This window comes from Meleagris gallopavo, chromosome 4 (assembly GCF_905368555.1).
Source record: "Meleagris gallopavo chromosome 4, MGAL_WU_HG_1.1, whole genome shotgun sequence".
Classification (NCBI taxonomy): domain Eukaryota; kingdom Metazoa; phylum Chordata; class Aves; order Galliformes; family Phasianidae; genus Meleagris; species Meleagris gallopavo.
Window position 1 is genome coordinate 44910958 of NC_139407.1, and position 26864 is coordinate 44937821.

At 36.4% G+C, this 26864-nt stretch overlaps 1 protein-coding gene across 16 annotated transcripts in view; it reads left to right on the top strand.

Annotated features, from left to right (window-relative positions):
• CLOCK (clock circadian regulator) overlaps nucleotides 1–26217 on the top strand; it is a 54317-nt gene extending 28100 nt beyond the window's left edge. For 13 of the 16 annotated variants that reach the window (XM_085223124.1, XM_085223123.1, XM_085223120.1 and 10 more), the window contains 19 exons: nucleotides 1017–1076; nucleotides 1433–1581; nucleotides 3738–3829; nucleotides 4758–4847; nucleotides 6292–6412; nucleotides 6968–7081; nucleotides 8804–8922; nucleotides 9478–9560; nucleotides 9792–9898; nucleotides 10503–10650; nucleotides 10874–10949; nucleotides 11809–11950; nucleotides 12347–12447; nucleotides 13343–13432; nucleotides 13885–14043; nucleotides 15874–16080; nucleotides 17348–17556; nucleotides 17835–18111; nucleotides 21037–26217. In XM_085223124.1, coding sequence (XP_085079250.1) covers nucleotides 1017–1076; nucleotides 1433–1581; nucleotides 3738–3829; nucleotides 4758–4847; nucleotides 6292–6412; nucleotides 6968–7081; nucleotides 8804–8922; nucleotides 9478–9560; nucleotides 9792–9898; nucleotides 10503–10650; nucleotides 10874–10949; nucleotides 11809–11950; nucleotides 12347–12447; nucleotides 13343–13432; nucleotides 13885–14043; nucleotides 15874–16080; nucleotides 17348–17556; nucleotides 17835–18111; nucleotides 21037–21210 — 2518 coding nt within the window. In that variant the 3' untranslated portion in view covers nucleotides 21211–26217. Of the gene's footprint in view, nucleotides 1–1016; nucleotides 1077–1432; nucleotides 1582–3737; nucleotides 3830–4757; nucleotides 4848–6291; nucleotides 6413–6967; nucleotides 7082–8803; nucleotides 8923–9477; nucleotides 9561–9791; nucleotides 9899–10502; nucleotides 10651–10873; nucleotides 10950–11808; nucleotides 11951–12346; nucleotides 12448–13342; nucleotides 13433–13884; nucleotides 14044–15873; nucleotides 16081–17347; nucleotides 17557–17834; nucleotides 18112–21036 lie in introns of those variants that run through there. The other 3 variants (XM_085223134.1, XM_085223133.1, XM_085223135.1) reach the window with 3 other exon arrangements.
• The last annotated feature ends 647 nt before the right edge of the window (nucleotides 26218–26864 follow it).

A 26864-nucleotide genomic window follows, 5' to 3' on the forward strand; every position in this document is an offset into this window, starting at 1 on the left:
TTTTCTGAAAGTTTCATGTTAATGTAGTGACAGAAGATAATTACTTCCTAACATCACTGCTTATCATCATATATGATTACTTGATGATTTATCGCTGTAAATCAGAGGGATGAAGTAAGCTTTTTGAATGGACAGTTACATGCCTCAAGGGAAGGAAACAGGAGGTTAAAAAATTAAGATTGGACATTCAGTAGCCAGTGGGCAGACAACACTAAATAAACTGAATGCAGACAGAAGAAATGAGAGAAATAAAATATGAGTCAATTATAGAGCAGTCTGGAAAACAGAAGAAGAATTTCAACTTGACTTTTAGAAGGAAATCAAATGAAGTATTGTCTAAAGTATACTGAGGCTTCTTAAAACTAAAATGTTTTCATTTTGATATCTTAAAAACTCTTTAGCAATGCATGCACAATTTTCAAGTTGAGTAAAAATTGTGATACTTGTTTAGGAACCAAATATAATGAATAATTAGTGTTACTGTTTAGAGTTAATTATATATGCATAAAATTATTTGCATGGATGAAGAATAGCGTGTTTCTGAGCCCTCTTCCATTACTGATGTATTTAAGGCAAAACAAGTGCTTTCTTACTGTAAGTATTTCCAGTATTGTAATAGATGCTGTGAAGAAGTCGAAGCAACAAATTTCTCCTGTAATGTTTTCAAAAGGATAAGGTAAATTCATTGGTTAATTAAGAAGATGGAAAAACAGAATTCTTAATTAATTAAAATAATTCTTAATTAAATGTTAGTGTAAAGTTTTGAGTTCGCATTAGAAATATCCTAAAACTAGTTTCGGCTGTGTCAGAATTGTAAGTCTTTATGCTGTCTGTTTAGTAAACAGTCTACAAAAAGTTAGAGCAGACTTGTCTTTGGTTTATTGATGGTGGTCCTTGTGAGATGTTACAGTGATAAAACAGTGCTTCAGTTTCTTGATTTAAGGGAAATGATGTATAACGACCTCTCTCTTTTGTGTGTTTTTTTTTCTTTCCCTCGTTATTTTTGGTTCTTTCAGAAATGATGGAAGCATTTTTGATGGTCTGGTGGAAGAAGATGACAAAGATAAAGCAAAAAGGTAATTTTTCAGTTCACCTAATTCTAAGAATATCCTATGCTTGTACCCTTGGACCAAGATTTCTCAGTGGAATAAAAAACATGAGTCTTTTGTAAGTAACCACATTTTACAACATTATTCAGGCATTTCTCTTGCTGTTATTCTCTAGATTTGTGGTGTATTTATTTGTATTTTTGTCCAACCGGGGTCTATTGCAAAAACCCAAGTGCATCCTTCTTTGAGAAGGATACCATTCTTTCAAAATGTTGCTTGTGATTTGCAGTAAGTGTGACAGTTCTTTCAGCGGGGGTTTGTAGTATATATCTTACTATAAGTTCTCATAATTGCTATAAAACATTTTCTGTTTTATTTGTCAGAGTGTCCAGAAACAAGTCTGAAAAGAAACGTCGAGATCAGTTTAATGTTCTTATCAAAGAGCTGGGTTCCATGCTTCCAGGTAATGCTCGGAAGATGGATAAATCCACTGTACTACAGAAGAGCATTGACTTTTTACGGAAGCACAAAGGTAACTGTAACAAGAAAAAATACATTTGTAAGTTATGATAGTATTTATGATATGCACTAAGGACACAAAACATTAACAGTTGTGCAGCTCCTTTAAGGGGATTGCCAAAAAATCTAAAGAGCCTCTGAAGAAAGATATTCATGTGATCATAATTTAGGTACCAGATGTATTACTATATTTTTGACAATATTTTTCAAAATCAGTATATATATTTTTTTCCCATATTTAATCCCCTAGCTGTTGAACAAGTCTGTTTCATAAAGAGAAGCATTTATTTTCTAAATAACCTTGAAGTTGTTTGAGCTGGGCCGATGGAGACCTCTGTTATACAGTTGCTTCATAAGGTGCAAGCTGTCAAATGCTTGTCAGGAGAGCTCTGATCCATTTTAGTGAATGTATTTGTTGGAAGCACTTATTTTGATACTTAGACTGTGCTTTGAACAGTTGGTTTGTCTCTCCTGCTTCCATATAAAGCAAGATGAATTACTGAAAAAGCTAATCCAAAGGAATCTATGCTCTCTCTCTGCTATATGACATCTACATGGCTTTCTGCTTTAACTGGCGTTGTGTTCCACAGCAGGCTTTATTGGGCTAGTTTGATGAGAGAGTGGCATGCCTTGAGAATTTGGGAATGCAGATCTGGAACACAGGCATTTTCTTTTTACCTTCTAGCTGTAGCACTGAGGGGAAAAAAAGGCAAGAAATCTATAAATGCTTGCAGCTGAACTTTCTCATTTTCAAGACATATCCACTTATATATAAGTCAATGAGTGTATGTTTTTCGAACTTGAATATGAAATGTCAAAACTAGAAATATCTTTGGACATCTTTGCTGTGCTTTTGTTTCTCTGGTTGTTTGCATCAGCTGATGGGGGGGGGGGATACATTAAGATATGTTGAAATTCATTACCAATTGTTTTCTTTTAGCCAAAAAAAAGCCATCTTCTACCAAGGCTACACTATGTATGGCTGATACTTCTGTAAATGACAAATCCCTATATCTGCTTGTACACTTGTTCTTAATATGGCACCTTGTGGTTCACACTGCCGAAAACAAGATTAAAATCCAAGAAAACAAGCTCTTTCTCTAGTTAAGCCATTTCCTTGAGTAATTTCTTGGCTTGTATGCTAATGAGAAAGCTGTAGCAACAAAGGAAGCAACTATTAGTTAGCTATAAAATAAAATAAGTAGGCTGTTAAGTGTGTGAATAATTATTTGTTTATCCCACAGTGTGTAAGTTCAAGGTATGTTAAGATATGGTAAATATTCCTTTAGTATTATTAACACAGTTTGAGCATCACCAGATGTGTTCTGCATAGTGCCATAGAATAAACTTAAACTTACTTTTTTTTTCTGTTGCTGTTTTCATTCTATTGTTGTTTTTTGTTGTTTTTTGAGTGTGTGTTTTTGGTTGTTTTTGGTTTTGAGGGTAAAAGAAAAAATGTAGCTGTAGGAGCGGATATGTTTTAAGGCCTTGGGCATTTGTCCTTGACCTAATGGGACAGAATATTTGTGTGACTGCGGTTATCATAGTAAGGTACCGAAAGCTCTGGCAGCCAGTGCTTACCAGCATTGTTCTGCACAGGTTTACATTACAATATTTTGCACAAAATATTGGCTAAGGTCAGACGCTTGCTTTGCCTCCCGAGGTCCTTGGATCTGTTCATTATATTACTCTAGCAGTGAATAAATTGTTCAGCAAAGATTGCCTGCATTTCTGTTGAAAGTCCTACTGTGTTCAGCCACCAGATTTAGATTGTGTTGCTTCTGGTTCTTTCTGGACCACTTCCACTTTGACTAATCTTGGTACACTGGGAACAGGTCCAGATGAACTATCTGATTTGTTTATTGGCAAGAGTGGATTCTGCTTCTTATTGTAAACAAACAAACAAACAAAAACCAGCAGACTGAGCACACTGAAATTACTCTACTGAGAGCTTCTCACTTTGTAATGCTGCTCTCAATACCTTGAATTTGTAAACAAGAAAAATTTGAAAATGCTAGAGTAGTGAAGAATTGATAAATGAGAAACATCCACACATAGAGGAGACTGGAGGAGCTTTTGCTATTTCCTGCTGCTAATATGCGACTTAGTGGAAAAAACAGTGGCTTCTAGGAGTGTGAATCCTTATATTGTATTTTTGTTTTATTGCAGAAATTACTGCACAATCAGATGCCAGTGAGATTCGACAGGACTGGAAACCAACATTCCTTAGTAATGAAGAGTTCACACAGTTAATGTTAGAGGTATGTTATTTCTACTTTTCTGGAAGTACAATATTACCTCCTAGGGAGCTCTGAGTCCCTGGTGACATTTTTTTGTTTGGTGGCTTATCTTTCATTTTTATATTTTAATTCCATCTATATGTTTTCTTGAAGGTAAACAGCTGAATTTTCTACGTACATTCAATGCATATGATAGTGAAAGAGTTGCTTCTGTTTTTAAAGATTTTGCTAGCTGTTTCTAGTATTTCTCAAGTCTTCTTACAAAGTATGTGTCTACAACTAGTGACTTACAGTTAGAAGAAAATGATGTAAGATTTTTGAAGATGTGACCTTTAAAATTTCCTATTTAGAAATGCAGTTCTGTTTGGTAATTTTCTACCAAAAGTCAGTCATGTTTTTTCAGCAGGAATATGTTTGAGTTAAGTAGAAGATAAAACAATCAGAAGTGTGTTTCACAGTATTTAACTGTGTTTCACTAGTATTTAAGTAAGATCTTGCTACAAGTTTCTTTTATTGAAATTGGAGATATTGAGACTTTAAATATTGAAATGTGTTGATTTCACCAGCTCTTTCATTTGTTCTTTTTATCGTTTCTCCTCCTTTTCTTTCTTCTACTGCCGGCTCATTTTTCTGAGCTTTCTGGTGTTTAAAATGATGGTGTAATTAAAAATAACAAGCAGACAAGATGGCATGCCACAGAGCCAACTTAACAACGTTTAGATGTGTCAGGACCAAAATCTTGCCTATGAAATCATAGATTATTTGAGAACAGAGCAATATGGAAATTGTAATGCTCACAGTGTAAAAGCAAGACTGAGAAGTTTTAATACAGAATTCTCATTGTAAATTCAGTTAAAATTGGTCTAAATTCTTTTCAATGTTGCATATAGCTTAGCATTTCTAATATGCAGTTTCTTTATATTTAACTGCCTATTATGTTTAATTTCAGGCTCTTGATGGTTTTTTTTTAGCAATTATGACAGATGGAAATATAATATATGTGTCTGAAAGTGTAACTCCTTTACTTGAACATTTGCCAGTAAGTATGAATTGCTTTCAGAAATGTGCCGGTTTGTCTCTGGATAATATTTTACTATCACTACTAATAATTTTTTTTCTTTTGGGCATTATAGTGCAGATGTGTACAGTATTCTAATGCTTTTGCACAAATCCTTGCTCCTGGTTTGTGTCCTGTGTTAAACATTTTCTTTGGATATGCAGAATGCAGTCAGTGGTCTCTTATGCAAGATTAAGAAGTACCAGACTAGCACCAGTTTCTCTTCAACATGACTATAACAACAGATGTGACTGTAGGAGATCCTCTAGAGTTCACACCTATCGTGGCCTGTACATGAATCAGAAGAATATTGCTGAAGAGCAGGACCTTTGGATTTTTTTTAACTAGTTTTTTACTGCTTATTTGCCAAAGAACTCTCATAAGAAATACATTATTGCTGATTCTGCTTTTTAGGCTAGGTGAATGCTTTGAATTTTACTACATTCACTCATCTTTAATTTTGGTGACATTGCTCGCTGCTAAATTAAACGTTCTAGTTTTTAGAAGTTAGCTTTGAATAATGTTACTAAGAAATGAGAAACATTAGTACTCAAAAATGTACAGTTGATGAGTGGAACAGAGCTTTTTCTAGAAGAGGGGGACAAATTATTGGTACGGGCTATTTGCGTTGTAGTGGTAAGAGAACTTTGCAGAACATGGAGTGACGTATTTTAAAAATGGTTCTGCCAAACAAATTCCAATAAGGTAAGCATGATATCAGCTTAAAAATTTTGAAAGTTGCACAATTGTGGTTTTTAAAGTTTATAGTTTACCTACTTCTCAGAGGCATAGTTATCCGTTTCTGTTAGATGTGATTTATATATTCTTAATATATATTCCTGTGATCTTTTCTGAATACTTTATCAAATAGATTTATGCATATAAACATGCATTAATTTTAATTGAATTCATCTGTATGCTCCTAGTGCTGTGTATATAGTTGAGAAACTGATGATAAAACACATTTGTAAATCATTCCCAGTTGGATATAATTATTGCAAATATTGTCAACTATGTGATGTAGGGAGGTGCTGCTTTTTGTTACAAAGTACTGTTTGGATGTGCTGATTGCCACTGACGGATTACAATGCACTAGACCACCACCACATAATTTCTCATCTAAATGCTGCTTTATTTAGCTCCCAGAGAGATTAATAGAAGTTCCACTGTGCTTAAATGTGTATGCACATCTGATGCATTCATGGCATTTTCATTAAATGATTCACAGCGTCAAAACAAATGAAAATGGTGGATTTTTTTTTACTTGCGAAGTGTTCACATGTAATCCAGCAAGTGACATTAAAGAGTTACTAGTATTTTAGTGATATTTTTCTGATCTGTGGAATTGTTTTGCACTATAATAGTAATGCTTGTGATTTTGTATGTCTTGCATTATTTTAAAATGTATTAAATATTTTTCTTTCAGTCTGATCTTGTGGATCAGAGCGTATTTAATTTTATCCCAGAGGGGGAACATTCAGAAATTTATAAAATTCTGTCTTCTCATCTGCTGGAAAGTGATTCATTGACACCGGAATACTTAAAATGTAAGTAGTTGCATTAAAAACAATCCACTTCATATCGTATGTGATTAGTTCTTTTTTCCAGTGCTGTATAAGTGGAAATGTGTGGATGAAGCATGCAGAATGAAACGTGCAACTTGAATGGAAGCACTTTCATGCTGTACTGTTCCTCTTTTTCCTGAAGAGTAATTTTGTGTTGTGTCACTCTATGACTTTGTTTACATGGCTTCTATTTAGACCATTCTAGCATCTGACAAGAATGAAAACAGGCCATGGGTGTTGGAAGGACATAAAGTTATGTTTTGGGCAGATGCTTGTTTAAAATAGTTCTATTTTTTTCAAGGGATCTCTGTGTCACTGACATTCAGTCCTTTCATACAGACATTCCAAATGAGTTCTCTTTTTCTTTAGTTTAGCTAATATCACACTGTTTAAAAACAAAGGCTGTAGCTATTTGTAATCACCACATTTACAGTATCTTGGTAAAGTACACAACTTAATTATTCTTGCTTTCCATTTCTAGTTGCCTGTGTGTTTCATCAACCACGCAATCTTTTAATTTGTTTGTTCTTTTCTCAGCAAAAAATCAGCTAGAATTCTGTTGCCATATGCTGCGAGGAACAATAGACCCAAAAGAGCAACCTACATATGAATATGTAAAATTTATAGGAAATTTCAAGTGTTTGAATAATGGTAAGTAATTTCAGTCACATTAGAGTGGAATACTTTGGGACCTTCATGCCTGAACAAGCTTAGGATGATTATGCAAAAACTAAAATCAGTCTTTGAAAAGAAGAGCCTGAAACAGAATTACATCAATTTTTTGTTGTTTTAATGAAAACAAAAACTGCCCATCAGATATTACACGTATGTGTATTTGAAAGCAAAATATGAAGTCTTTCAGCTAAACAAAACTGCAAAGCATTTTTAAATAGAGTTTAAATAAGAGAAATTTAAGTCGGCACCTTGAAGTAAGAGCCTGAATTAATTTAAGTATAATCCATATTTAAGCGGGTGACTGAGTAACTTGAGGATACTAAGTATCCGCCGTTCTCATTATTCTTGCAGTGAGCTGACAAGTAAAAATGCACATTCTGCATTTCCCCTCCCATTTTTACTTTCAGTTGCCAGAGCTGCTACTCAAATCGGTGGATGGACCGTTGTAGAATTTCACTTTTCTGCACTGAATGACTTCTCTCATCCACTAAAGTTATTTTTATTCATTATTTCCACTTCTGTAGTACAGTATCTTAAGTTTCTTTGGGCAACCTGTGCTGAGTAGCTGCTTGAGAGACACATCTGCTTGGTTAGTCAGACAAGTGGATTGTGGGCTGTGCTCAGTAGATCACTTCTCAAAAAAAAAAAAAAAAAATTATTAAAAATTATCAACAACTGTGTCTTGCAAATCAACTGACTTTCTTCATAGGATGGGGAGAGGTTGAGTGTTAGAGCCAAAAGCAAGTATCTGAGCCTGTAAGAAAGGTAGAAAAACAGGTCTGTAAAGATGAAATATGGTGTTAGTCTCAGAAAGAGGAGCTGGAGAACTGTGGGCTTATAAGTTGCAATTCAAGATTGGGAAATCATAGAATCATAGAATTAATATTCCCAAACAAATAGCTGGACTATCTAGGAGCCTCAGGAAACTAACAAGGAGTGGAGTAGCAGCCATTATGGACTTTTCAGATACAAACAGCATTCACATCCAGTTTTCTCTACCAGAGTAACACACTGTGTGGATAAGAAAAATAAACTGTATGCTTTGAGACAGCTTTTGACCATGATTATAGTATCTATCCATGAACATGTAAGGGAGCACATGTTAATTGAAATTGCTAGGAGTAGCTGCAGGAACAGGTTGAAAAAGTTACCTGTCAATTTGGAGTTTTCACTGTCAAATTGAAGTTTTGTTTTTTTTCTGGGTTTTGTCAGTATTTTCATTTATATTAGGGATAAGGGAACATAGTTTGCAGTCATACAGTGAAGCAAGAATGCTAAAAACATGCAAAATGCTGCAAGTATAGAAAATAAATTGCTTTTGGGGAGAAAAACAGGCACATTTGTTAAGAACAAATGCAAAATGCTGCATTCAGGGATAACCAACTATACAAAAAAAAGATTATAGACAGTTAAATAATAGTCCATAGGAAAAGTGGTTACTGTGGAAGGTAAACTGAACATGGCCAAAGTGCTGTGACCAGTCATCAAATTATGAAATTTTAGTGGTGAAAATTTCTTTATGGTTGTGTTCCTATTAATACTATTCCTTTGTATATATGTGTATGTATTCTATGTGGCAGTTTTCACATTGGTGACAAATTCTGAAGAAACTACATTAGTAAATACTGATCCATTTGTCTTGTGATGCGGCATGCCTGTGTTGTAACCTTTGTTGACCTCTTCTCTGTCTTCTCTCAGTTCCCAATTCAGCACACAATGGTTTTGAAGGAACTATTCAGCGGTCGCACCGGCCTTCATATGAAGACAAAGTTTGCTTTATAGCCACAGTTAGATTAGCTACACCTCAATTTATCAAGGTATGCACATTTCTATCATATCACTTTTATATTACTTTAACTGTACTCTGAACAGGAAAACTTTAGAGAAAATGCATATAGCACTTCAGATATTATTGATGAAAGTCATAAGGAATTCTGTCATATGAAACTGAAAATATCTGTGTTTCTTACTATGGGGTACTGTTGCAAGCTCCTGCAGTAGCTGAAGAGATCTAGAGTACTCTCTATCCTGTTTGTAAAGCCAAAGTAAGGTGACCATCTTCCTAATGGTACTTCTTACCCATTATAAGCACATACAGCTTGTACTACTGTGCTTGTAGATGCTGAGCATGAGTGTACTAGCTGCATTTAAATCAACTGAGTTTCAGCCTAGCATAGCTGACATTAGATTTTACCGCAGTGCTATGCATCTAACCAAAAATCTCAGTGAAATTTACAAATTTTATACCCATTGTAAAGTTATCCACTAACTTCAGGTAAGCCTGAATTAAAGAAGAGTTTATGAATTAGAATAGAGCAGTTTTGAAAGAGTTTTTTTTTTGTTTGTTTTTTGTTTTTTTTTTCACTTTTTAGGAAATGTGCACTGTTGAAGAACCCAATGAAGAATTCACTTCTAGACATAGCTTAGAATGGAAGTTCCTATTCTTGGATCACAGGTGCTGCAATTCTTTCTATATATAGCAGCAGTAGTAGCTGAATCACTTTTAAATGGCTATAATATGTAGAGTTCACTAATCAGTATTAATTAATCATAACTTATGTTGGGTTTAATTTTTTTCTGAGAAAAATGAAAAATAAAATGCAAATGCAAAAAAAATGCAAAAAATGTATATAATGGATTTTTTTTCTTGTGAAAAGAAAATGACTGTAAATTTTCTATTAATTAGGGCACCTCCAATAATAGGCTATCTTCCATTTGAAGTTTTGGGAACATCAGGCTATGATTATTATCATGTGGATGATCTAGATAATCTGGCAAAATGTCATGAGCATTGTGAGTATGACCAAGTTGCTAAATTTGAGTTAATTTGTTTTCTAGATGTTCAGTTTAAAGTTTGTTAAGAGGCTTGAGTGAAGTTTTCTTGTGTTTATGAGTGAAGTTTCTCTACTCCTATTCATTTGATGATATCATACTACTGATATTGATACTTTTCTTTTGGTACAGAACTGGAAAACAGATTCAACTTCTAATTTAGATTTTTCGTTGTGGTGAATTGGAGTGCACAGCACTCTGATTAATACTTCTCCCTTTCTTCTAATAGCATTTAGAAGTCTCTGTGATGTTTAATGAATACAAAAACTGTCTGGGCATGTGGTAGAATAAATTTTCTGTTTAGCTATGATTTTCTTCAATTTTTTTTGCATATGAGTATTTCACTATATATAAAAGCTCTACAAAACTGGTAAGTTGAATTTTGCATTCCTCAGACAAATGCAGATTCTTTCTGGTAGAAAACTACAATTTTAATTCTCTTCTTAGCCTTTGTATCAGATTGAACGTGGGCTCGGAACATGAAGAGTTGGGAAATAATGCTTATTATATAATTTAAGTATTTATAGACTGGAAAGACAGTAAACTTTATTTCTCACTTTTACAGTAATGCAATATGGGAAAGGGAAGTCGTGTTATTACAGATTCCTTACAAAGGGACAGCAATGGATTTGGCTGCAAACACATTACTATATCACGTATCACCAGTGGAATTCCAGGCCAGAGTTTATTGTCTGTACGCACACAGTTGTAAGGTAAGTTTTCCTTGCTAAATCCATGTTAGAGATATTTAGATTACACGGGAGCGGTATTGCTAGTTAGTATTTTTTTGAGATAGGGAATAATAAATAGTAAAGAAATACTGGAAAACTTCCTGAGGTACTTTCTAAGCAAGATAAGTTGGAGGAGTTTGTTTTGTGAGATGTATTTTTAAAATCATCTAGGGATTTAGCAGTGGTATTTGGTTTGTTCTTCCAGTTATGCAGAAGTCAGAGCAGAAAGGCGGCGAGAACTTGGTTTTGAGGAGTCTCTTCCAGAGATAAAAGCAGATAAGGTGAGTAACAAACACTGTTTCACTTCATCTTCATTTCATAGTAATAATAACATGTAGTAAATACTTAGCAGCAAGACTTATTTGTCCTTTTTAAGTAATTATTTCAATCATTAAATAGTATGTCTATTTGAAGTCGTTAAAGAAGTTTGCGAAGGATATTTTAACTGTTATTCCACTCCTCCTCTTCTCGGCAGTTTATATACTTGTAATTATAGCATGTCATTTTCCCTAAGTCCCTACTACGATCTGATTTCTGCAGTTAGGTTCATACATAAATATTCTTTCTTCCTGGAAGGACTCATAACTTGGAAGAACAAGGTCGGCACACAAAGGTGACGTAAAGGAATTCACTGGAAAGTAGGAATTGTTTCCTTATGTGACTCTCTTCTACTTCTTAGATGTGTGCAAGATTCGTTTTAAGTGAACATCCTTGGAAGCTCAGCAAGTCTTAGTTGAGCCAGCTTGTGCAGATACACTGTGGTGTTTTTCCCTTGGCAGTTCAGAAAGTTTCATCTGGCAGTGCTCCTTCTAATGGAATTAACTTTTCCTTCTTCAAAAGGATAAGCAGTTCATTCCTAACACAGGTGTTCAGACTTAACTGAGTTGCTGGAGAAGGAGGTCAGCTCAGCAGTCAATTTGTGACATGTCTGCATGCATTTTGGTTTCTAGGCTTCTATGGCTTTGTTTTGTTATAAAAATAAGAGTAGAAGTTACAGATGCAAACTAGAACGCTACTTCTGTGCAGTTAGCGATGAAAGGGATTGATGAGCCAATGTGTGGTCTCAGATGTTTTCTTACTGGAATGTACAGTGTGGGCTGAATCTGATAAAATAGCTGTTGTTTCTATGTGTCTCTTCAGAGTCAAGACTCTGGATCTGATAATCACATAAACACAGTGAGCCTCAAAGAAGCTCTGGAAAGGTTTGATACCAGCCCCACACCTTCCGCTTCCTCCAGCAGTTCAAGAAAATCTTCACATACTGCAGTATCAGATCATTCGTGTAAGCATCAACTATTGAATATATAATTTTCTTCTTAATGAAGACTTTCTCTGCTTTACTTAATTAAATCCATCTCTAGCAATTAATCATCATTTTATTAAGAATGTGCAGATGAGAATGTCCTTTATGATGGGTCAGAGATATTCTAAGATTTCCCACTAAGATTTTCAGACATTGTGTAATGGTTTCTGCTTCTAAAACTGCAGTAGCAGCCCCTATACTGCCCTGTTTCAGTCCATCAGATTGCATTATTGTTGGATATGCAAGGCCAAAAAAAAAAAGAGTCCAAGCCTTAAGCTTTTTTTATTCTGGAAGATCTTCCTGTGATTTGAATATTGTGTTGCAGAATTGAGATTACTATTAATTTGTTTCATTTTCTTGTAACCACTTTGTCAGCGACACCAACTAAGATGACAGTGGACACTAGCACTCCTCCAAGACAAAGCTTATCTGCTCATGAAAAGTCTACACAAAGAAGATCATCTCTGAGCAGTCAGGTAACTCTTTGAAGAAAAATTTTTATACTTAAATCAGCACGTTTTTCCTTTAAAATATATTATTAAATTCATGTAACCTTTATTCTATTTCCTCTGAAAACACAACATTTAAACTGTAAGACTTTTACTTGGGATATTTGGCTGTCATTTCTATGCACCTTCAGTATACTACATTTTAAGGGAATGCAATAATTAAGCATGTGGGTATTTATGGTTTGGGCTTCAGAATTCGTAGGAATGTATCTGAGTCTATGCTTTCACTCGCACAGAACTCCTTTATATGATTCTGCATTTTATATGTATCTGTGTGTGTGTGTGTATAAAACTATATACATAATTGCAACATAATGCTGTGAGTCCTATAGGTTATTCATATATATTTATACCTCTAAGAATATCAGCAAATACTATAATATGGTTTCTGAAATCTTAGTAACGTGAGAAAATACAATGCTTTGTGTGCTTAGTGCTCGTATTGCACTATATATATGAACTAACACATTTACTTCAAAAATAGAATGTGTATTAAATTATGTATTCTGCTAATATGCTGTGTTTTAGTTTAAGAACAGAAGTGTCAACTTCCAAACTTGTTGGAAAGTTTTTGCCCTTATTGCGAAAAAGAATGTTAAAGCGGCCTTGTTTTTCATTTTTTATACCTGCTGCTTCTTATTTTTAGCAGGGAAACAATTATATAGAGATTATGTATATTATAATTTTTTGTGTGTGTTCTTAACTCTTTAATATTTAGGCTTAGGCATTTCAAGAAATACACCTGTTTTTTCATATATTCACATTATGCCATTTTGGAATTGAATTTATGTAAGGAAATGTTTCATGTCAAGTATGAAGTCCATTCTCTTCTAGTTATGGAACAATTTCTTTTAAATCCTAGTCTTTAAGCTCCCAGTCTCTTGGACAACCAGTAACACAGCCAACGATGTCTCAGCCTGCTACTTTACAGCTCCAGTCCAGCATGTCCCAGGTATGGATTAAGTTGGTTTGCTAAGTTGTTTTATTATTTCTTTAACAGTCTTGATCTAACTATAAAGTTAATGTCTCTTTCAAAAACTGAGTTCTTAGATGTCAAAGTTGCCTTCAATGCTTTTCTCAAAATGAGCCATTCTGTTTGACAGAACAGTACCATGTGAATTACTAAAGTTTTTATAGGGTCTTAGTGATTTGAGTGGCAATCAATTTGTTTTGCTGCGATTCGTTTTGTTTTGTTCTAAGCAGACTAATTTTGTGCATCAGTTAAACATGTAGACATGAGGTCTGTGACATTTTTGTACTGATGATTTTGTCCTTGGTTGATGACTACTACCAGTTTAAAAATCAGTGCTTGATTTCTTCGCTAGTCTGGAGGAGTGTATTTACTACTTGTGAATTAAATGTGATTATTTTTGCTCAGCTTATAATTTATACATGGCACTACAGCCTGTCTTTCAGTTTTCAGCTCAATTAGGAGCTATGCAGCACCTAAAAGATCAGCTGGAGCAGAGAACACGCATGATAGAGGCAAATATTCATCGGCAGCAAGAAGAGTTGCGGAAAATTCAAGAACAGCTTCAGATTGTCCACGGTCAAGGACTTCAGGTGAGTAAGTGTAACTCATACACATTTGATCTGTAGAGAATTTAGAGATCTAAAATGAGATTTGGGCACTTCATTCCACAGTGGGATTCTCTGTACTCCTTTTCAGCTGTCTTCTGGACCTTGTGTGCCCAAAATTCGTAGAACTAATGTTACTGTTCCTGGGGTACTTACAATTTTGCTTCTGAATGTTTCTAGTTCTGCCCCAATGTATTCTTTCAATGTTGAGTGGCTTGTGCTACTAAATGTAAAATAATGTGTTGTAGTGGTTATTACTTCTTAAATAGCTCTGCAGCCATTAGAATATTCATTCTAAATGTGCAAAATGAATATTTATTTCCCCTTTTAGCTCAGGAGTGTAAAAATCATGCCTCTTGGATGAATGCATACCTCTTAGAAGATTGTCCCAACTGTCAGGCTTAGATCCTCTTACAAACTCTTCTAGTGAAGTGGTTATACATTGTGTGGCATTCTGAAGTAGTTATTCAGCCACAAAGACAGGAAGTCTAGAAGACTAGAGGGAATGGCCTCAGGTTGTGCCAGGGAAGATTCAGGCTGGAGGTTACACAATACTACTTTTCTGAAAGAGTGGTCAGGCACTGGAATGGGCTCTACAGGGAGGTGGTGGAGTCACCAACCCCAGAGGTGTTCAAAGAATGTTTAGACGTTGTCTTGAGGGACGTGGTTTAGTGAGAGCTGTTGGCGATAGGTGGGCAGTTGGACTGGATGATCTTGTAGGTCTTTTTCAGCCTTGGTGATTCTATGATTCTATGCATTACCCAGTCTAGCAGCTGAGAGTAACAAAGACCTGACTGCTTGATTTCTGTATTTCAACCAATATATGTATTTTATGGATTTTCAATTTTGTCGTTCTGTTTTCAGCATCTATATCAGGAAGAAAAGAATGACCATATTGATTGGACTTTTCTAACTTAATAAGAAAAAGCCAAAACAAGCAAACAAAAAACTAAAGTGCATCATAAGAAAAGAATCTAAGTATTTTCAGTGTGCACTGTGAATAAAGAGTAAAAAAATCTATACTTCCTGGAAGTATTGAATGCGTTGCTTAAATTCTGTTGTGGAATAAGAGTTTCTGGCATGTGCTTTTTTGTTTTACTGTGATCTCATGTAAGCCTTCCAGCAGTAGATTGCTTTGTAGGTGCTTGAAAGGAGAGATTCACAACTATTATCCCATGCACTGCAAAGGGACCTTTTTTTAGGACTATGGAAAGTAGAATACAAAATTGAAGTGCTGCCCATTCTACGTTATTACACTGAGTCATTGTAGTTTTTAGTCTAACTATTTGTAAAGACTCAAAGTACTTTCATGGTAAATTCAGTTTATTGAAACAAGGTAATATTGGAAAATTCAGTGTAACCAGTATGGTTTTGTAATTGCCAGGGAAGATTGCCTTCTTGGTGTATGTCTATATCAACTGATTCTGAGATTTTTAATTAGTTTCACTTCTAGAGGCTCCACAAGTAGAAGCAAAAATTCTTCAGAGAATTTAATCTTTAGACAGTTATAGCCTACATTATAAGTCAGTCTACAAATATTGCTTCTAATTTAAAAACAAATATTAAACCTCAGTGTTTAGGGATTTGAAATTCAGGATTCTCATTCTTAGCTGTTACAGCAGAGTCTTTGAATACAGACCCTATATTGGAGTTAGCCCTTTGCTCTTGGTAATTGCAGTGCTGTTTGAACATCTAAAAACTGGAATTAAGCTTTATCTTGTATTAATATCGTAAGAAAATAATTTTAGTTTTTGTCTAAGATATTGAACAATTAACAGATTTTTCGTAAGAGCTAATTTTAGGATTTTTTTTAAGATGTTCTTGCAGCAGTCAACTTCTGGACTAAACTTCAGTTCTGTGCAGCTTACATCTGGAAATTCTTCAAGTGTTCAGCAACTTGCACCAGCAAACATGCAAGGTCAGGTTGTTCAAACTAATCAGACTCAAAGTGGGATGAACACAGGACATACAAGTACACCACACATGATCCAGCAACAGCCTTTGCAGAGCTCTGCATCACAGGTAAACTTCTCACTAGTGAGAAATGCAATAATAGCTTTCCTGACTTCTCCCCCTCCAAATTTTTTGTGACTGTCCTTCAAATCAAGTTTATTTCTTGATGTTCAAAGTTTTACAATTGAAATGTACTTACATTCTTGCTAATGCAATTTCACACCTTGCTTTAATTTTAAAACTTAGAAATGTGAATAATTACAAATACAAATAATTTACAAGTGGAAATAATTCCAAATGCTTTTTGGAAAAACCAATATACAGAAAACAGTTAGCTTGCCTTTTTGTGAATTTTTATAAATTTTCTATTGACAGAATGTACAGCATGAGAACATTTGTACTAATTGAGCTTGAAACCCAGTGTCCAGATACTGATCTCTACAGTAAATGCCTAGAAAAACATAAGAACAGGAAAAGCATATATTGATGATTCTAAAGTTGACTTTTCTGCTCCTCAGCAATTTCAGTCAGATGCCATAGATGATACCTTTTGCATTTTAAATCCTTTGATGGATTTTTTCTTCTATGAGTTTATCCAGTTTCTTTTGATTGCATCTAAACTTCTGAAATCCACAGTATCTTGCAGTGAATTCTACAGCTTTAGTTCCTGCGAAATTTGTTGATGTTTGCTTTTTAAACCTGCCACCTAGCTTTTATACTGAGAAATACATTGAGTAGTTACTCACTTTTCATCTTCTTCTTCATGCATAATTTCAGAGTCTTCTATCATATGTATATAAGTCTTTTTCTCAAGCTGAAGAGTTTTAGTGTGCTTGACAATTTTATAGAGAGGCTGCTTTTAATTGTAATCTCTGTGTTCATCCTCCTCTTTACTTTTTTCCAAATCCCATAATATTTTTTTAAGATTTGTAATGAGACAGAGTAATGGTGGACAATTTATCACTTTAGCATTAAGTTAGTTCCAGACTTTGAAGTATGAAATTGATTGAGGTAATGTGCGTGTTTTAATGTGGCACAGAGATGCTAAAGGAATGGAAGACAGGATCTTGAACAAACAGTATGCAAGCAGATGAAATATTAAGGAAAAAGATATTCTGAAGAGGAGAAGAGATTAAGAGATTTTCAGATGCCCTAGAGCCAGTCCCACCTCCAAATCCTCAATTGATAGGAAATACCTGTCTACTTTAAAGTAAGAATTCATTTGTAATAGAAAAACATTAGCAGTTGTAAAGCATGGGTAATTACAATGAGGAAGATGATTGTAGTAGCTGGCTATTTTCAAGTGACTGATTCATTACATATTCTTCCTTTACAGCATAATCAACAAAATGTACTTAGTGGACACGGTCAACAATCTTCTCTTGCCAGTCAGTCCCAGAACACAGTCTCAACACCTTTGTATAACACTATGGTGATTTCTCAGCCAACAACCGGAAATGTGGTTCAGGTTCCTTCTAGCTTACCACAGAACAATAACCAGAATGCTGCTGCAGTAACTACTTTTACACAAGATAGACAAATCAGGTAAGTTTTCAAGACCACATTGGGATGACTTGTAGCTATGTAACCACAGCATTTATAATATCATGTATGGAAAAGTAGCATAAAACCCATGTTATTTGTTGCTGTAATCGCACAGCTGTTTAACTAACTTTACCCAAGGCGGTGTGTGTTCATAGGCTTATCATAATCAGTAGTGTTACAACAAGGTATGAGCCTGACAAAATCTGCATTTGTCAAGAGCACATAAAGCTTGATGCATTTTTCCTAAAGTGATGCCAAATGTCTTTTTCTATTGACAGATTTTCTCAAGGTCAGCAGCTTGTAACAAAACTTGTCACAGCCCCAGTAGCGTGTGGAGCAGTAATGGTACCAAGTACCATGTTTATGGGACAGGTGGTGACAGCTTATCCCACTTTTGCTGCCCAACAGCAGCAGCCACAGACTTTGCCAGTAACACAGCAACAGCAGCAGCAGCAGCAGCAGCAAAGTCAGCAAGACCAGCAGCAGCAGCAGCTCACTGCAGTTCAACAACCAGCTCAGCCACAGCTGACCCAGCACCCGCAACAGTTCCTACAGGTAACGTAGCATTCTCTAGAAATTTGTCAGTCCTGAGACTTTCAGCATGCTTGTCTTAGAATTATCTTAAAATACTCACGCTGCCATGAAAGTAATGTCTTGTATTTATTTCCATGGAAACTACAACTGATACAGAGAACAACACAGTAACACTATTTGATTGAGCAAGCTCTCAGCTACAGAAGTTTTTCAGCATAGTCTGTACCACTAGCTATGCACTTTTCACCAGCAATGAACAGGAGCCTGAATGCTATGCTCGTAAAAATCTGTACTGACAGAGATGATCCACTGTTTCATAGCTGCTATAATAATATTGTTGCTAGAAGGATGTTGCCCACGCAGTCCATCTTTCATTGGTCCAATGAAATTGGAAGTCAGAAGGTTGCAAATCCAGACTATATGGTGGGTGTGGTAGAACAGTCCAGTTAAGACTGGCTATGTGTTCCATGGTCTTTGACATGATGTGGGACCAGGCATTACTGTGTTGCAAGGGAAAGATTGTCTTCTTCTCTAGCCTTACTCTGGTGGTTTGGGTCTTCAGCTTAGTCAGTGTTGTGTTGCATCAGTCAGAGTTGATGGTTTGTCCAAGTTCTAGGAAATCCAAGATTGCACTGTTCTTATCCTAAAAGATAGTGCACATCACTTTACCTGCTGAGAGCTGTGTCTGGAACTTTTTCTTCAGTGGGATATTCATGTGTCACCATTCTGTGGACTGCCATTTTAATTCCAGCTCATAGCATTGACACCATGTCTTGTCACCACTAATGATGCAATCCAGTAAACTGTCACCTGCAGCATCATATTGGTTCAGTAGGTCCTAACAAGCTTGCATAAGGTGCTCTTTCTGTTCCTTTGTGAGCATTCGTGGGACACATCTGGCACAAACCTTGCAATATTCTAGCATTGCTACCATCATTTCCAACGCAATGAAGCTGAACTTCAGCTCTGCACACAGTTCCCTGCTCATAATCTGCTGATTCATGTGGTGAGCTGATCGAGATTCTCTTCATTTCATGGTGTGACAGCTGTGCATGGCCATCTAGAATGACCACTAAGGTTTTTTAGTCTAGTGCCAACCCATCATCCCATACCCATTCTAACCATGCCCCTCTCATTGCCACATCTACGTATTTCTTGAACACCCCTAGGGATAGTGACTCCACCATCTCCCTGAGCAGCTTGTTGAACAAAATATTTTACTATGTGCAGTCTCCTTTTTACAATAAAAGAGGTTTCTTGGATAAAGGTGGAATTTCTACAATGGAGTAAGTAGCTGGAAACTTAATCTAAGTTTATATGGTCAAGGAATAGTTAAGATTCCATTTATGGATGAGTAAAATTTTCTTTACCTGGGCCAGTGGCAGAAAATTGTAGCTTGTTAGAAAAAAAGCTTTTCCATAAGAAAATCGAATTTCAGCCACTCATCAGGCAAAGGCTTTTTAGCTGCAAGCTGAAATCTCTGATCAAAAAGAGAACTGAAGAATACCTATTATTTGAATTTCAGCACTCATTCATGCTGTTTAGCAGGTAGGTAATGTCTGTCCCTGCTTTTATGCAGTTTTGACTTCATTCTTTTGAAAACAAGGTTTGTGAAAGATGAAGATCTCCAATGGTCTGTTCCTGTCCTGGCATTTCTTTCTAGGCAAGAGTTTATGGGTTTTAATATAAACTGGTCAGCCCTCCCTCCTTGTTGAAGTGTTAGAATTTGACGAAAAGCGAATGGTTTGTTGTTATTTGCTTTTTTTCCCCCTCTCTTTAAAGAAGAGAGAAAAGGAGGCTTTTCCTGCCTGTGTTCATGGAATAGAATGGAATGGAATGGAATGGAAAATGGAATAGAATGGAATGGAATAGAATGGAATGGAATAGAATGGAATGGAATAGAATGGAATGGAATGGAATGGAATGGAAAATGGAATAGAATGGAATGGAATAGAATAGAATAGAATAGAATAGAATAGAATAGAATAGAATAGAATAGAATAGAATAGAATAGAATAGAATAGAATAGGTTTGGATTGGAAGAAACATCAAGGATCATCAAGTTCCAAACCCCCTGCCACAGGCAGAACCACCAAACTTCCAGATCTGGTACTAGATCAGGTTGCCTAGGGCCTGATCCAGCCTGGTGTTAAACACCTCCAGGGATGGAGCATCCACAGCCTCTCTGGACAGCCTCTTCCAGCAACTCACCACCCTCTCAGTAAAAAACTTCCCCGATATCTAATCCAGATCTTCCCTTCTTTAGTTTAAAACTAGTCCCCCGTGTCCTATCACTTCCTTCCCATGTAAAAAGTTGATTTCCTTCATGTTTATGATCTCCTTCTCACAGTCTGATTCTGCAGGTGCAGCAGCGATGTAGTTGTTCTGGATTGAGATGTCCAATTCCTTTTGTACCCGTTCTTCACTGCTTTTTCTTCAGCACCATCATCTTTTGTTTCTAAGGAGAGTGACATTAAAAATAAGTGTTATTTGCAGTAATGATTAATCCCCTTCAAAGAAGATGTTTGGGTCTGCAGATGGGGCAGCTTCCTTGGTTTTCTTCCTTGGATTTTTATCCAGGGATGAATTTGATCTATGCCAAGTCATGCTTTGGTATGCCAAGGCACTGCTTTCTATGTGACTGTAGTAACAGATGTGTATGGTTAAAATAGATTCCTTAAGCCCCGTTATGCTCTTGTGTTTTGAAATGGGGACAGATTGCCATGTGCTCTACCCATTGTCACTGGAAATCACAAAGACCAGCTGCTTTATCAAATGCTCTAAGTATCTCCATTAATGCCAGCTAATCTCTGTGTTGTTGGTTCAGCTTCAATGACCAAATCAGAAGTTTATTTTGACTGAATTCTTCCACAAAGTAAAAAGCAGCCAGGCCTGCACTTCTCAGAGCAGCAGAAAACATAATTTTCTTCTGTTTGCATATTTTAGACATCCAGGTTACTTCACGGGAATCAGTCAGCTCAGCTTATCCTCTCTGCTGCTTTCCCACTACAGCAAAGCACTTTTACTCAGTCCCACCACCAGCAGCACCAGTCGCAGCAGCAGCTCTCACGGCACAGAACTGACAAGATGACGGATCCTTCCAAAGCGCAGCCACAGTAGCTGGGGGCTCTGCCTCCCCTGGAAGTCAGCTACCAGGAAAGGGCTGCTCCATAACCACTTGCACTGAAGTTGCAGAGGTAGCAGTACAAAGCCTTTCTAACGCTGCGGTATTGAGACCTACAGCTAACTTCTGGAATCTGTTAAGGAAAACCACCAGGTGATGGCAGGGACGTGGCCAACTTTGATTGTTGTCCCAGTTTCTGTGCTCTAAAAGGTTTGCTGCCACGTGTCAATTTGTCCAGGTGAAATCAAAAAATGTGACTGAAATGAGAGGGATGCTGAAAATATTGGTATTTTTTATCAGTTCTGTACATTTTTAAAGTATTAAAATGGACACAGAGCAATTGTTTGATTTAGCAGAAAAAATGCCAGGAATATAGTCCGACAAACATCTAATTTTTTCAGATGATTATGGGACAGTAAATATTTTGAAAATGTTGTGTGAAATCCAGTTCTCTGTTGTACAGATGCTGTAAAATATTGTGTATATGTCTGCATAAAAGGAGAAAGAGCAAAATATTTTATATGATGCATGAAATGTAATCTGTTATTTGTAGGTTTGAATATGTTTCCCTAAATTTTCACGCCATACTCAGACTGATGTTTTCCTTTGTTCTGCCCCTTTGTTTACAACATGCTGCATCGTTACTTTCACCCTCAGTGTGGGCACAAGTCTCTCGTTTGTGCTTTGTCTGTGATGTCACAGTCTGTTCGGTGAGGTATGGTGTGTTGGTTAGTTGACTTCTCGAGGTTAAATTATTGACGAAGCCGTTTGAACTGGTGGTCGTGCATCAGGGTTCAGGGTGTTCAGATTCATGAGTATCATCCATTGTTTCATACCTAATTCATTTTATTTGAAAAAAAAAAAAAAAAAAAAAAGGAATTTGCACTGCTTCCTTGCGGATGGTTTGGAATTTTATTCCCCAAAGCTATCTTTTGATATAGTTGGAAATATTTATGTAAAATGTTACAAAAAAAAAAAAAAAAAAAAAAAAAAAGACGGTAATTTTCAAGAATGTTTCAGTTATAGGAGTAATTTGCACAAAAAATATATTTACATTTAATAACCTTTTGGGCACTTTTTAACCACTTTCTCTGTGGTGAGAATTGTAACTTGTTAAAACATGTTGGAATCTTTTTATTCTCATTCAAAAATTAGATCTTTCTTTAGTCAGAACTAATTCAGGGTCATTTTAACAACGACAGAAAAACCCATAGTGCCTTGATTTTAATTCAGGTGATAATGTTGAACATCTTGACTTACGGTGTCTCGAATCTGTATCCATTCTCAATTTTGAAGTCTTAGTACTTTGTCAGCCAAACTCGTGTATCTACTTCATAGCTGTTTCTGCATCGTGATCATCTCAATAACCATCTGAGTTGAGAACGTGAGCGTTTTTGAGTGCTGCTCCCCCTCAAACACTAAGTCAGAAACTGAGGAGTCTCTGCAATCTCAGACCTTGAAGGTATTGTTCTTGAAGATGTAAAAACAAAGAGTGCTCCTTTAGCAGGAGCAGGGAGGGTAACCTGATTTGAAATAATAAGAGTCAAAAATCACTTCTGTAGTGTTTAGAGTACGTCTTGGGGGAGATCGTGGTCGATTTAGGAGATATCACTGAACTAAGACTTCAGAAGGCAACTTCACTTTATAAAGAAAATAAAAAGTTCCAACAGATACGATGTGCTATTTTAGGTAGGGTTTTATGGTACTAGTTTGTGAAAACCACAACGTTAGAAGAAAATAAATAAACACAGATAGATCTGAGAATTAAAATAAAACAGCAAAAGCAGTTAAAATTAGTAGTAGGGAGAGAAAGCTGGATTAATCTTGAATACTGAGGAGGAGTTGAATGAATGTAACCAAATGGTGACGGACAGTTCTGTACTCTGGAACAGTTTGATTGTATTACTGGGTGAGCCAAACCCCATGCCATTGATGGCATTTTGGGGCTGGCCTTTGCCTCTCCAGGTGTCCCACCATTGCATCTTTGTTGTTCCCCACTTACAAAGCAAGAGTTTGGTACCAAAAAGCACAGTTGTGAACAAGGAAGGAGTGTGAGAAATACAGTACCAAAGAGAGTTAGATTGCGCTCTGCTCCAAGAGGCCTCTTGCAGCAAGGTGCAGGTGCCAGTGCCAGACATAGCAAGGAAATTCCCCTTCTCTAAAAGGATTTCTGCCATTCTCTGAGCTGGGATAAAGGTCTGAAGCCCACTGCTGTAGAGCTTCGTGTAACAAAGTTTGCCTTGCTCTGCTCTGCTGCTGCACCATCCACCTGTTTCTAAAATAAGCTGCGTTTCCAGAGGTCTGTGCTAGCAGCACTGCTGCTTAATGGAAGTAGGTTAGAAAAAAATTGTTAACCATTTACAGTAATAACAGAGCACTAAAAAAGAAACCTGGGAGAGCTTTAATAGTGCTGTTAGAACTATGGAATAGTGGTAAAATAGGTTTATTAAGCTATTATACTGAGAATTACAAAAAATAGAGATAACAGCCAGCCAGTTAACGATGCAACTTTTTATATGAAGCTCCATTTAAACTTCTCTTCCCATTTCCCCCCTCCCCGATACTCTTGTGTGCTGCTATAGGTCTGTTGGTAAAACGCTGAACTAGGTGAGAGAAAATAGATGACAGTGATAGCAGGGCTGCTGAAAGAGAATAAAGAAATGTACGCTTTGATCAAGCTTTTTGTAACCTCGGAGAGAGCTCGTTCAATTACAGAGCTACCAGCCAGTAGACAAAGCATAGAAGGTGGGGAAATTCACAGAAACTGGAAAAATACAGCATCCATTTGAAATATACCTACCGTGAATCAGGCAAACTTTATACAGAAGTATGTAGAACTTGTTCCGTGTTCTGTGCAAGGATGCAAATGCTTTGTTTCACAGCTGCTGACTCAAAGGTGTGTATTTCAGATGTCTGCGGCTTCCCCTTTGCTGAATCAGTTGCTGAGCTGTTCTTGATTTTAGTGGGAAGAGGACCAGGCTGTCGCCTCTTTCTTAATCAGCCTTTTGCTTCTGCCTGACTCATTTACTACAGTCATAGATTATTTGCAACATCCTAATCAATAGTATGATAAGGAATGCTGCGATGCTGCAGGTTCTGGGGTGCAGATGTCACAGAATGACTCTGACAGAAGGGAAGGAATCTGTTAAGGAGAGGGTTGTATTTGTGAATGCACAGTCTGGTGGTATGGAAAGGAGTGAAACAGTTGCATGGAGTTTAGAAGACAGATATTGTTTGCCTGCGATGGGTGAGGATTTGAAGAAAAGCTTCTAGGAAAATTACAGAGAAAAAGAATATATAGCTATTTTTATATTATATTTAATATATATTTGTATATAAATATGAAAAGATTCTAGTAAGAGCTCTCCATATGCCTTCCATTTCATCTAGAAGGTTTACCTTCTGCACTATGGTTCCGGTGTGTCGCCACTTGTGTGGGCATCCTGCCTGCTGCCAAACACCAAAATCAGTAACCCAGTATCCTTACAACAGGTAGGTTTCATTTCAGCTTTATGTAAAAAATTAATTAATTAAAAGAAAGCTATATCAGGCAGTTTTTCATGGAAAAAGAAATTCTCTTAAGATTCAAATAGCACTTTCTATCTTTTATTTTATTTTTATTTTTTGGAGTAATAAGAAGCACTTTACTGAAAAGATTATTTGAAAACCAGTTTATTTCTTTAGTCAGTGAAACTGTTAAGGGGGTTGGGGCATCAAGGAGTAATTTGTGAAACTGTCAGAGACATTTCTGGAAAATGTTTCTTTAATACAATGATCCTTTGAGGTTCAAAGTGCAAGATGAAAAAGGCTTCTAGAACTGATTGGCTTCATGTTTTACATGGCGTGGGGAAAGGATGAACGATTGTGGCTTCCTAGGGAGGAGACCTTTTACGTTGCACAGTCGCCTATGAGAGAGACTCATCTGGAGGCCCACCTCCCTGCTCAGTAATTCTGAGTGTCCCTTAGGATTATAACGTGTGTGACAGTGTATCGCAGGGTTAAAGATGTGGCCTTTTGCAGATGTTGAAGTCAATTCAAAAACCATGCATACGTTCAGAGAATTCAACCCGGGTATTGTGATGAGTGTTGTAGATGTCACAGCGTCAGGAGATGTTGGACGTCACAGTCATGAATTTCTCTATTTGAAATCATTATTAAAATTAGATGTACAGTCAGAGGACTGGAAAAAAATGGTTATTTTGATTAAAAGGAGAGAGACTAGTTTTAATAATTAGCTTTTTATTTTTTTACTTATCCCTGGTGGAAAAAGTTGAAGAGTTAAATGAATTTGGATTTAAAAAGACGTATTTAAGCCAATTACAGTAGGTGAGACAACTGTGAGCGAACATTTGAAATTGTGGTTGTCCTGAGACTGGATGGTTGCTTTTTCAATATCATGATTTGTAACACTACATTCCTTGTCTTTTTTTTTTTTTTTTAGCCAGGTGATTTAAACTCTGTTATGCTTCATGCTGTGTCATCTGCATGAATTGCGCCAGCATGATATGCTCTATTCAAAGAAATTGTACCTAAATAAAAAGGAGGGAAAAAAAAAAACACAAAACAAAACACTGTGTCTGAACAAAATACTGTGTGGCCTGTACAGAGACCCTAGCTATGACTGAGAGATGCTGCATTAACAGACAATCAGTGGGTAAATTATTTATGAAACACTTTCGGGAACGGTCTTAAAGGTGTTACTGCTTTGAAAGCAGTTGGGGAGTTGTGTTTTCTAAAGAAGGAAGGTAAAAACTATTTATTTTAAAATACATCGGATTGAATGTTGAGTTTTTAAGCAGTGTTGATTTCACAGCGTCTCGGGTTCCGGTTTTGTTTTGTATTTTTTGAACTGGCATTAGCTTTGTATTTGTTCACCAACAACCCCTAATGCCACTCATATTGATGTCAGGAAATGTAGATACAGTTCCCTGGTGTTCGTGTGACCATTACTAACTGTCAATTTTATTTTTTTTTAATTGAATAAATGTAACGTTTAAAATTTTGCTTTTTGTAGCTTCTAAGGTTCTAGAATTTTTTTTCCTGAGTTCCTTAATGTCACTTCGATAAGAGTTTCACAGTGAAGTGCTCTCAGACCCGTTCCACAGATGTAACGAAGGCACTGTCTACCCCCCAACAACTGACGTGTGAGAAGTTGCTTGATGTCAATTTTACCTCCTCTCCCTCCCCAGAGAAATGACTTGTGCGACTTCAGTAAAAATGCATACTGTACTCCTTTCTTGTCTGCTCTCTGTATCTCTTCATAAACTGCTGGCCCATGCAGTTTATGTGGTTGTGTGGTTACACTGCCGCTCTTACGGGCTGCTCTAATCCTCTCACTGAGCAAAGTGGGAATGCCAGGGGCAATAATTTAATAATTTGAAGTTAAACAAATGTTTAAGGGAAGGTGAGAGAGAAGGCAATCCCACAGTTGAAGCTGAATACCTGGAGGAAGTGATAAATACTCTTTACACTCTGCTGTATCTCTCTATATCATCATCACAGCAGATGCTCATGGTAAAGCTACTAATCTTTTATCTTTGGGAATTAAAGCATCCTTGTGCAAGTTGTGTCCCACCTCAAGCCCCTGAGCAACTCCACATACCAGGAAACAAAACAAGCTGCAGAAGCACCAATTAAAAACGGCCAACAC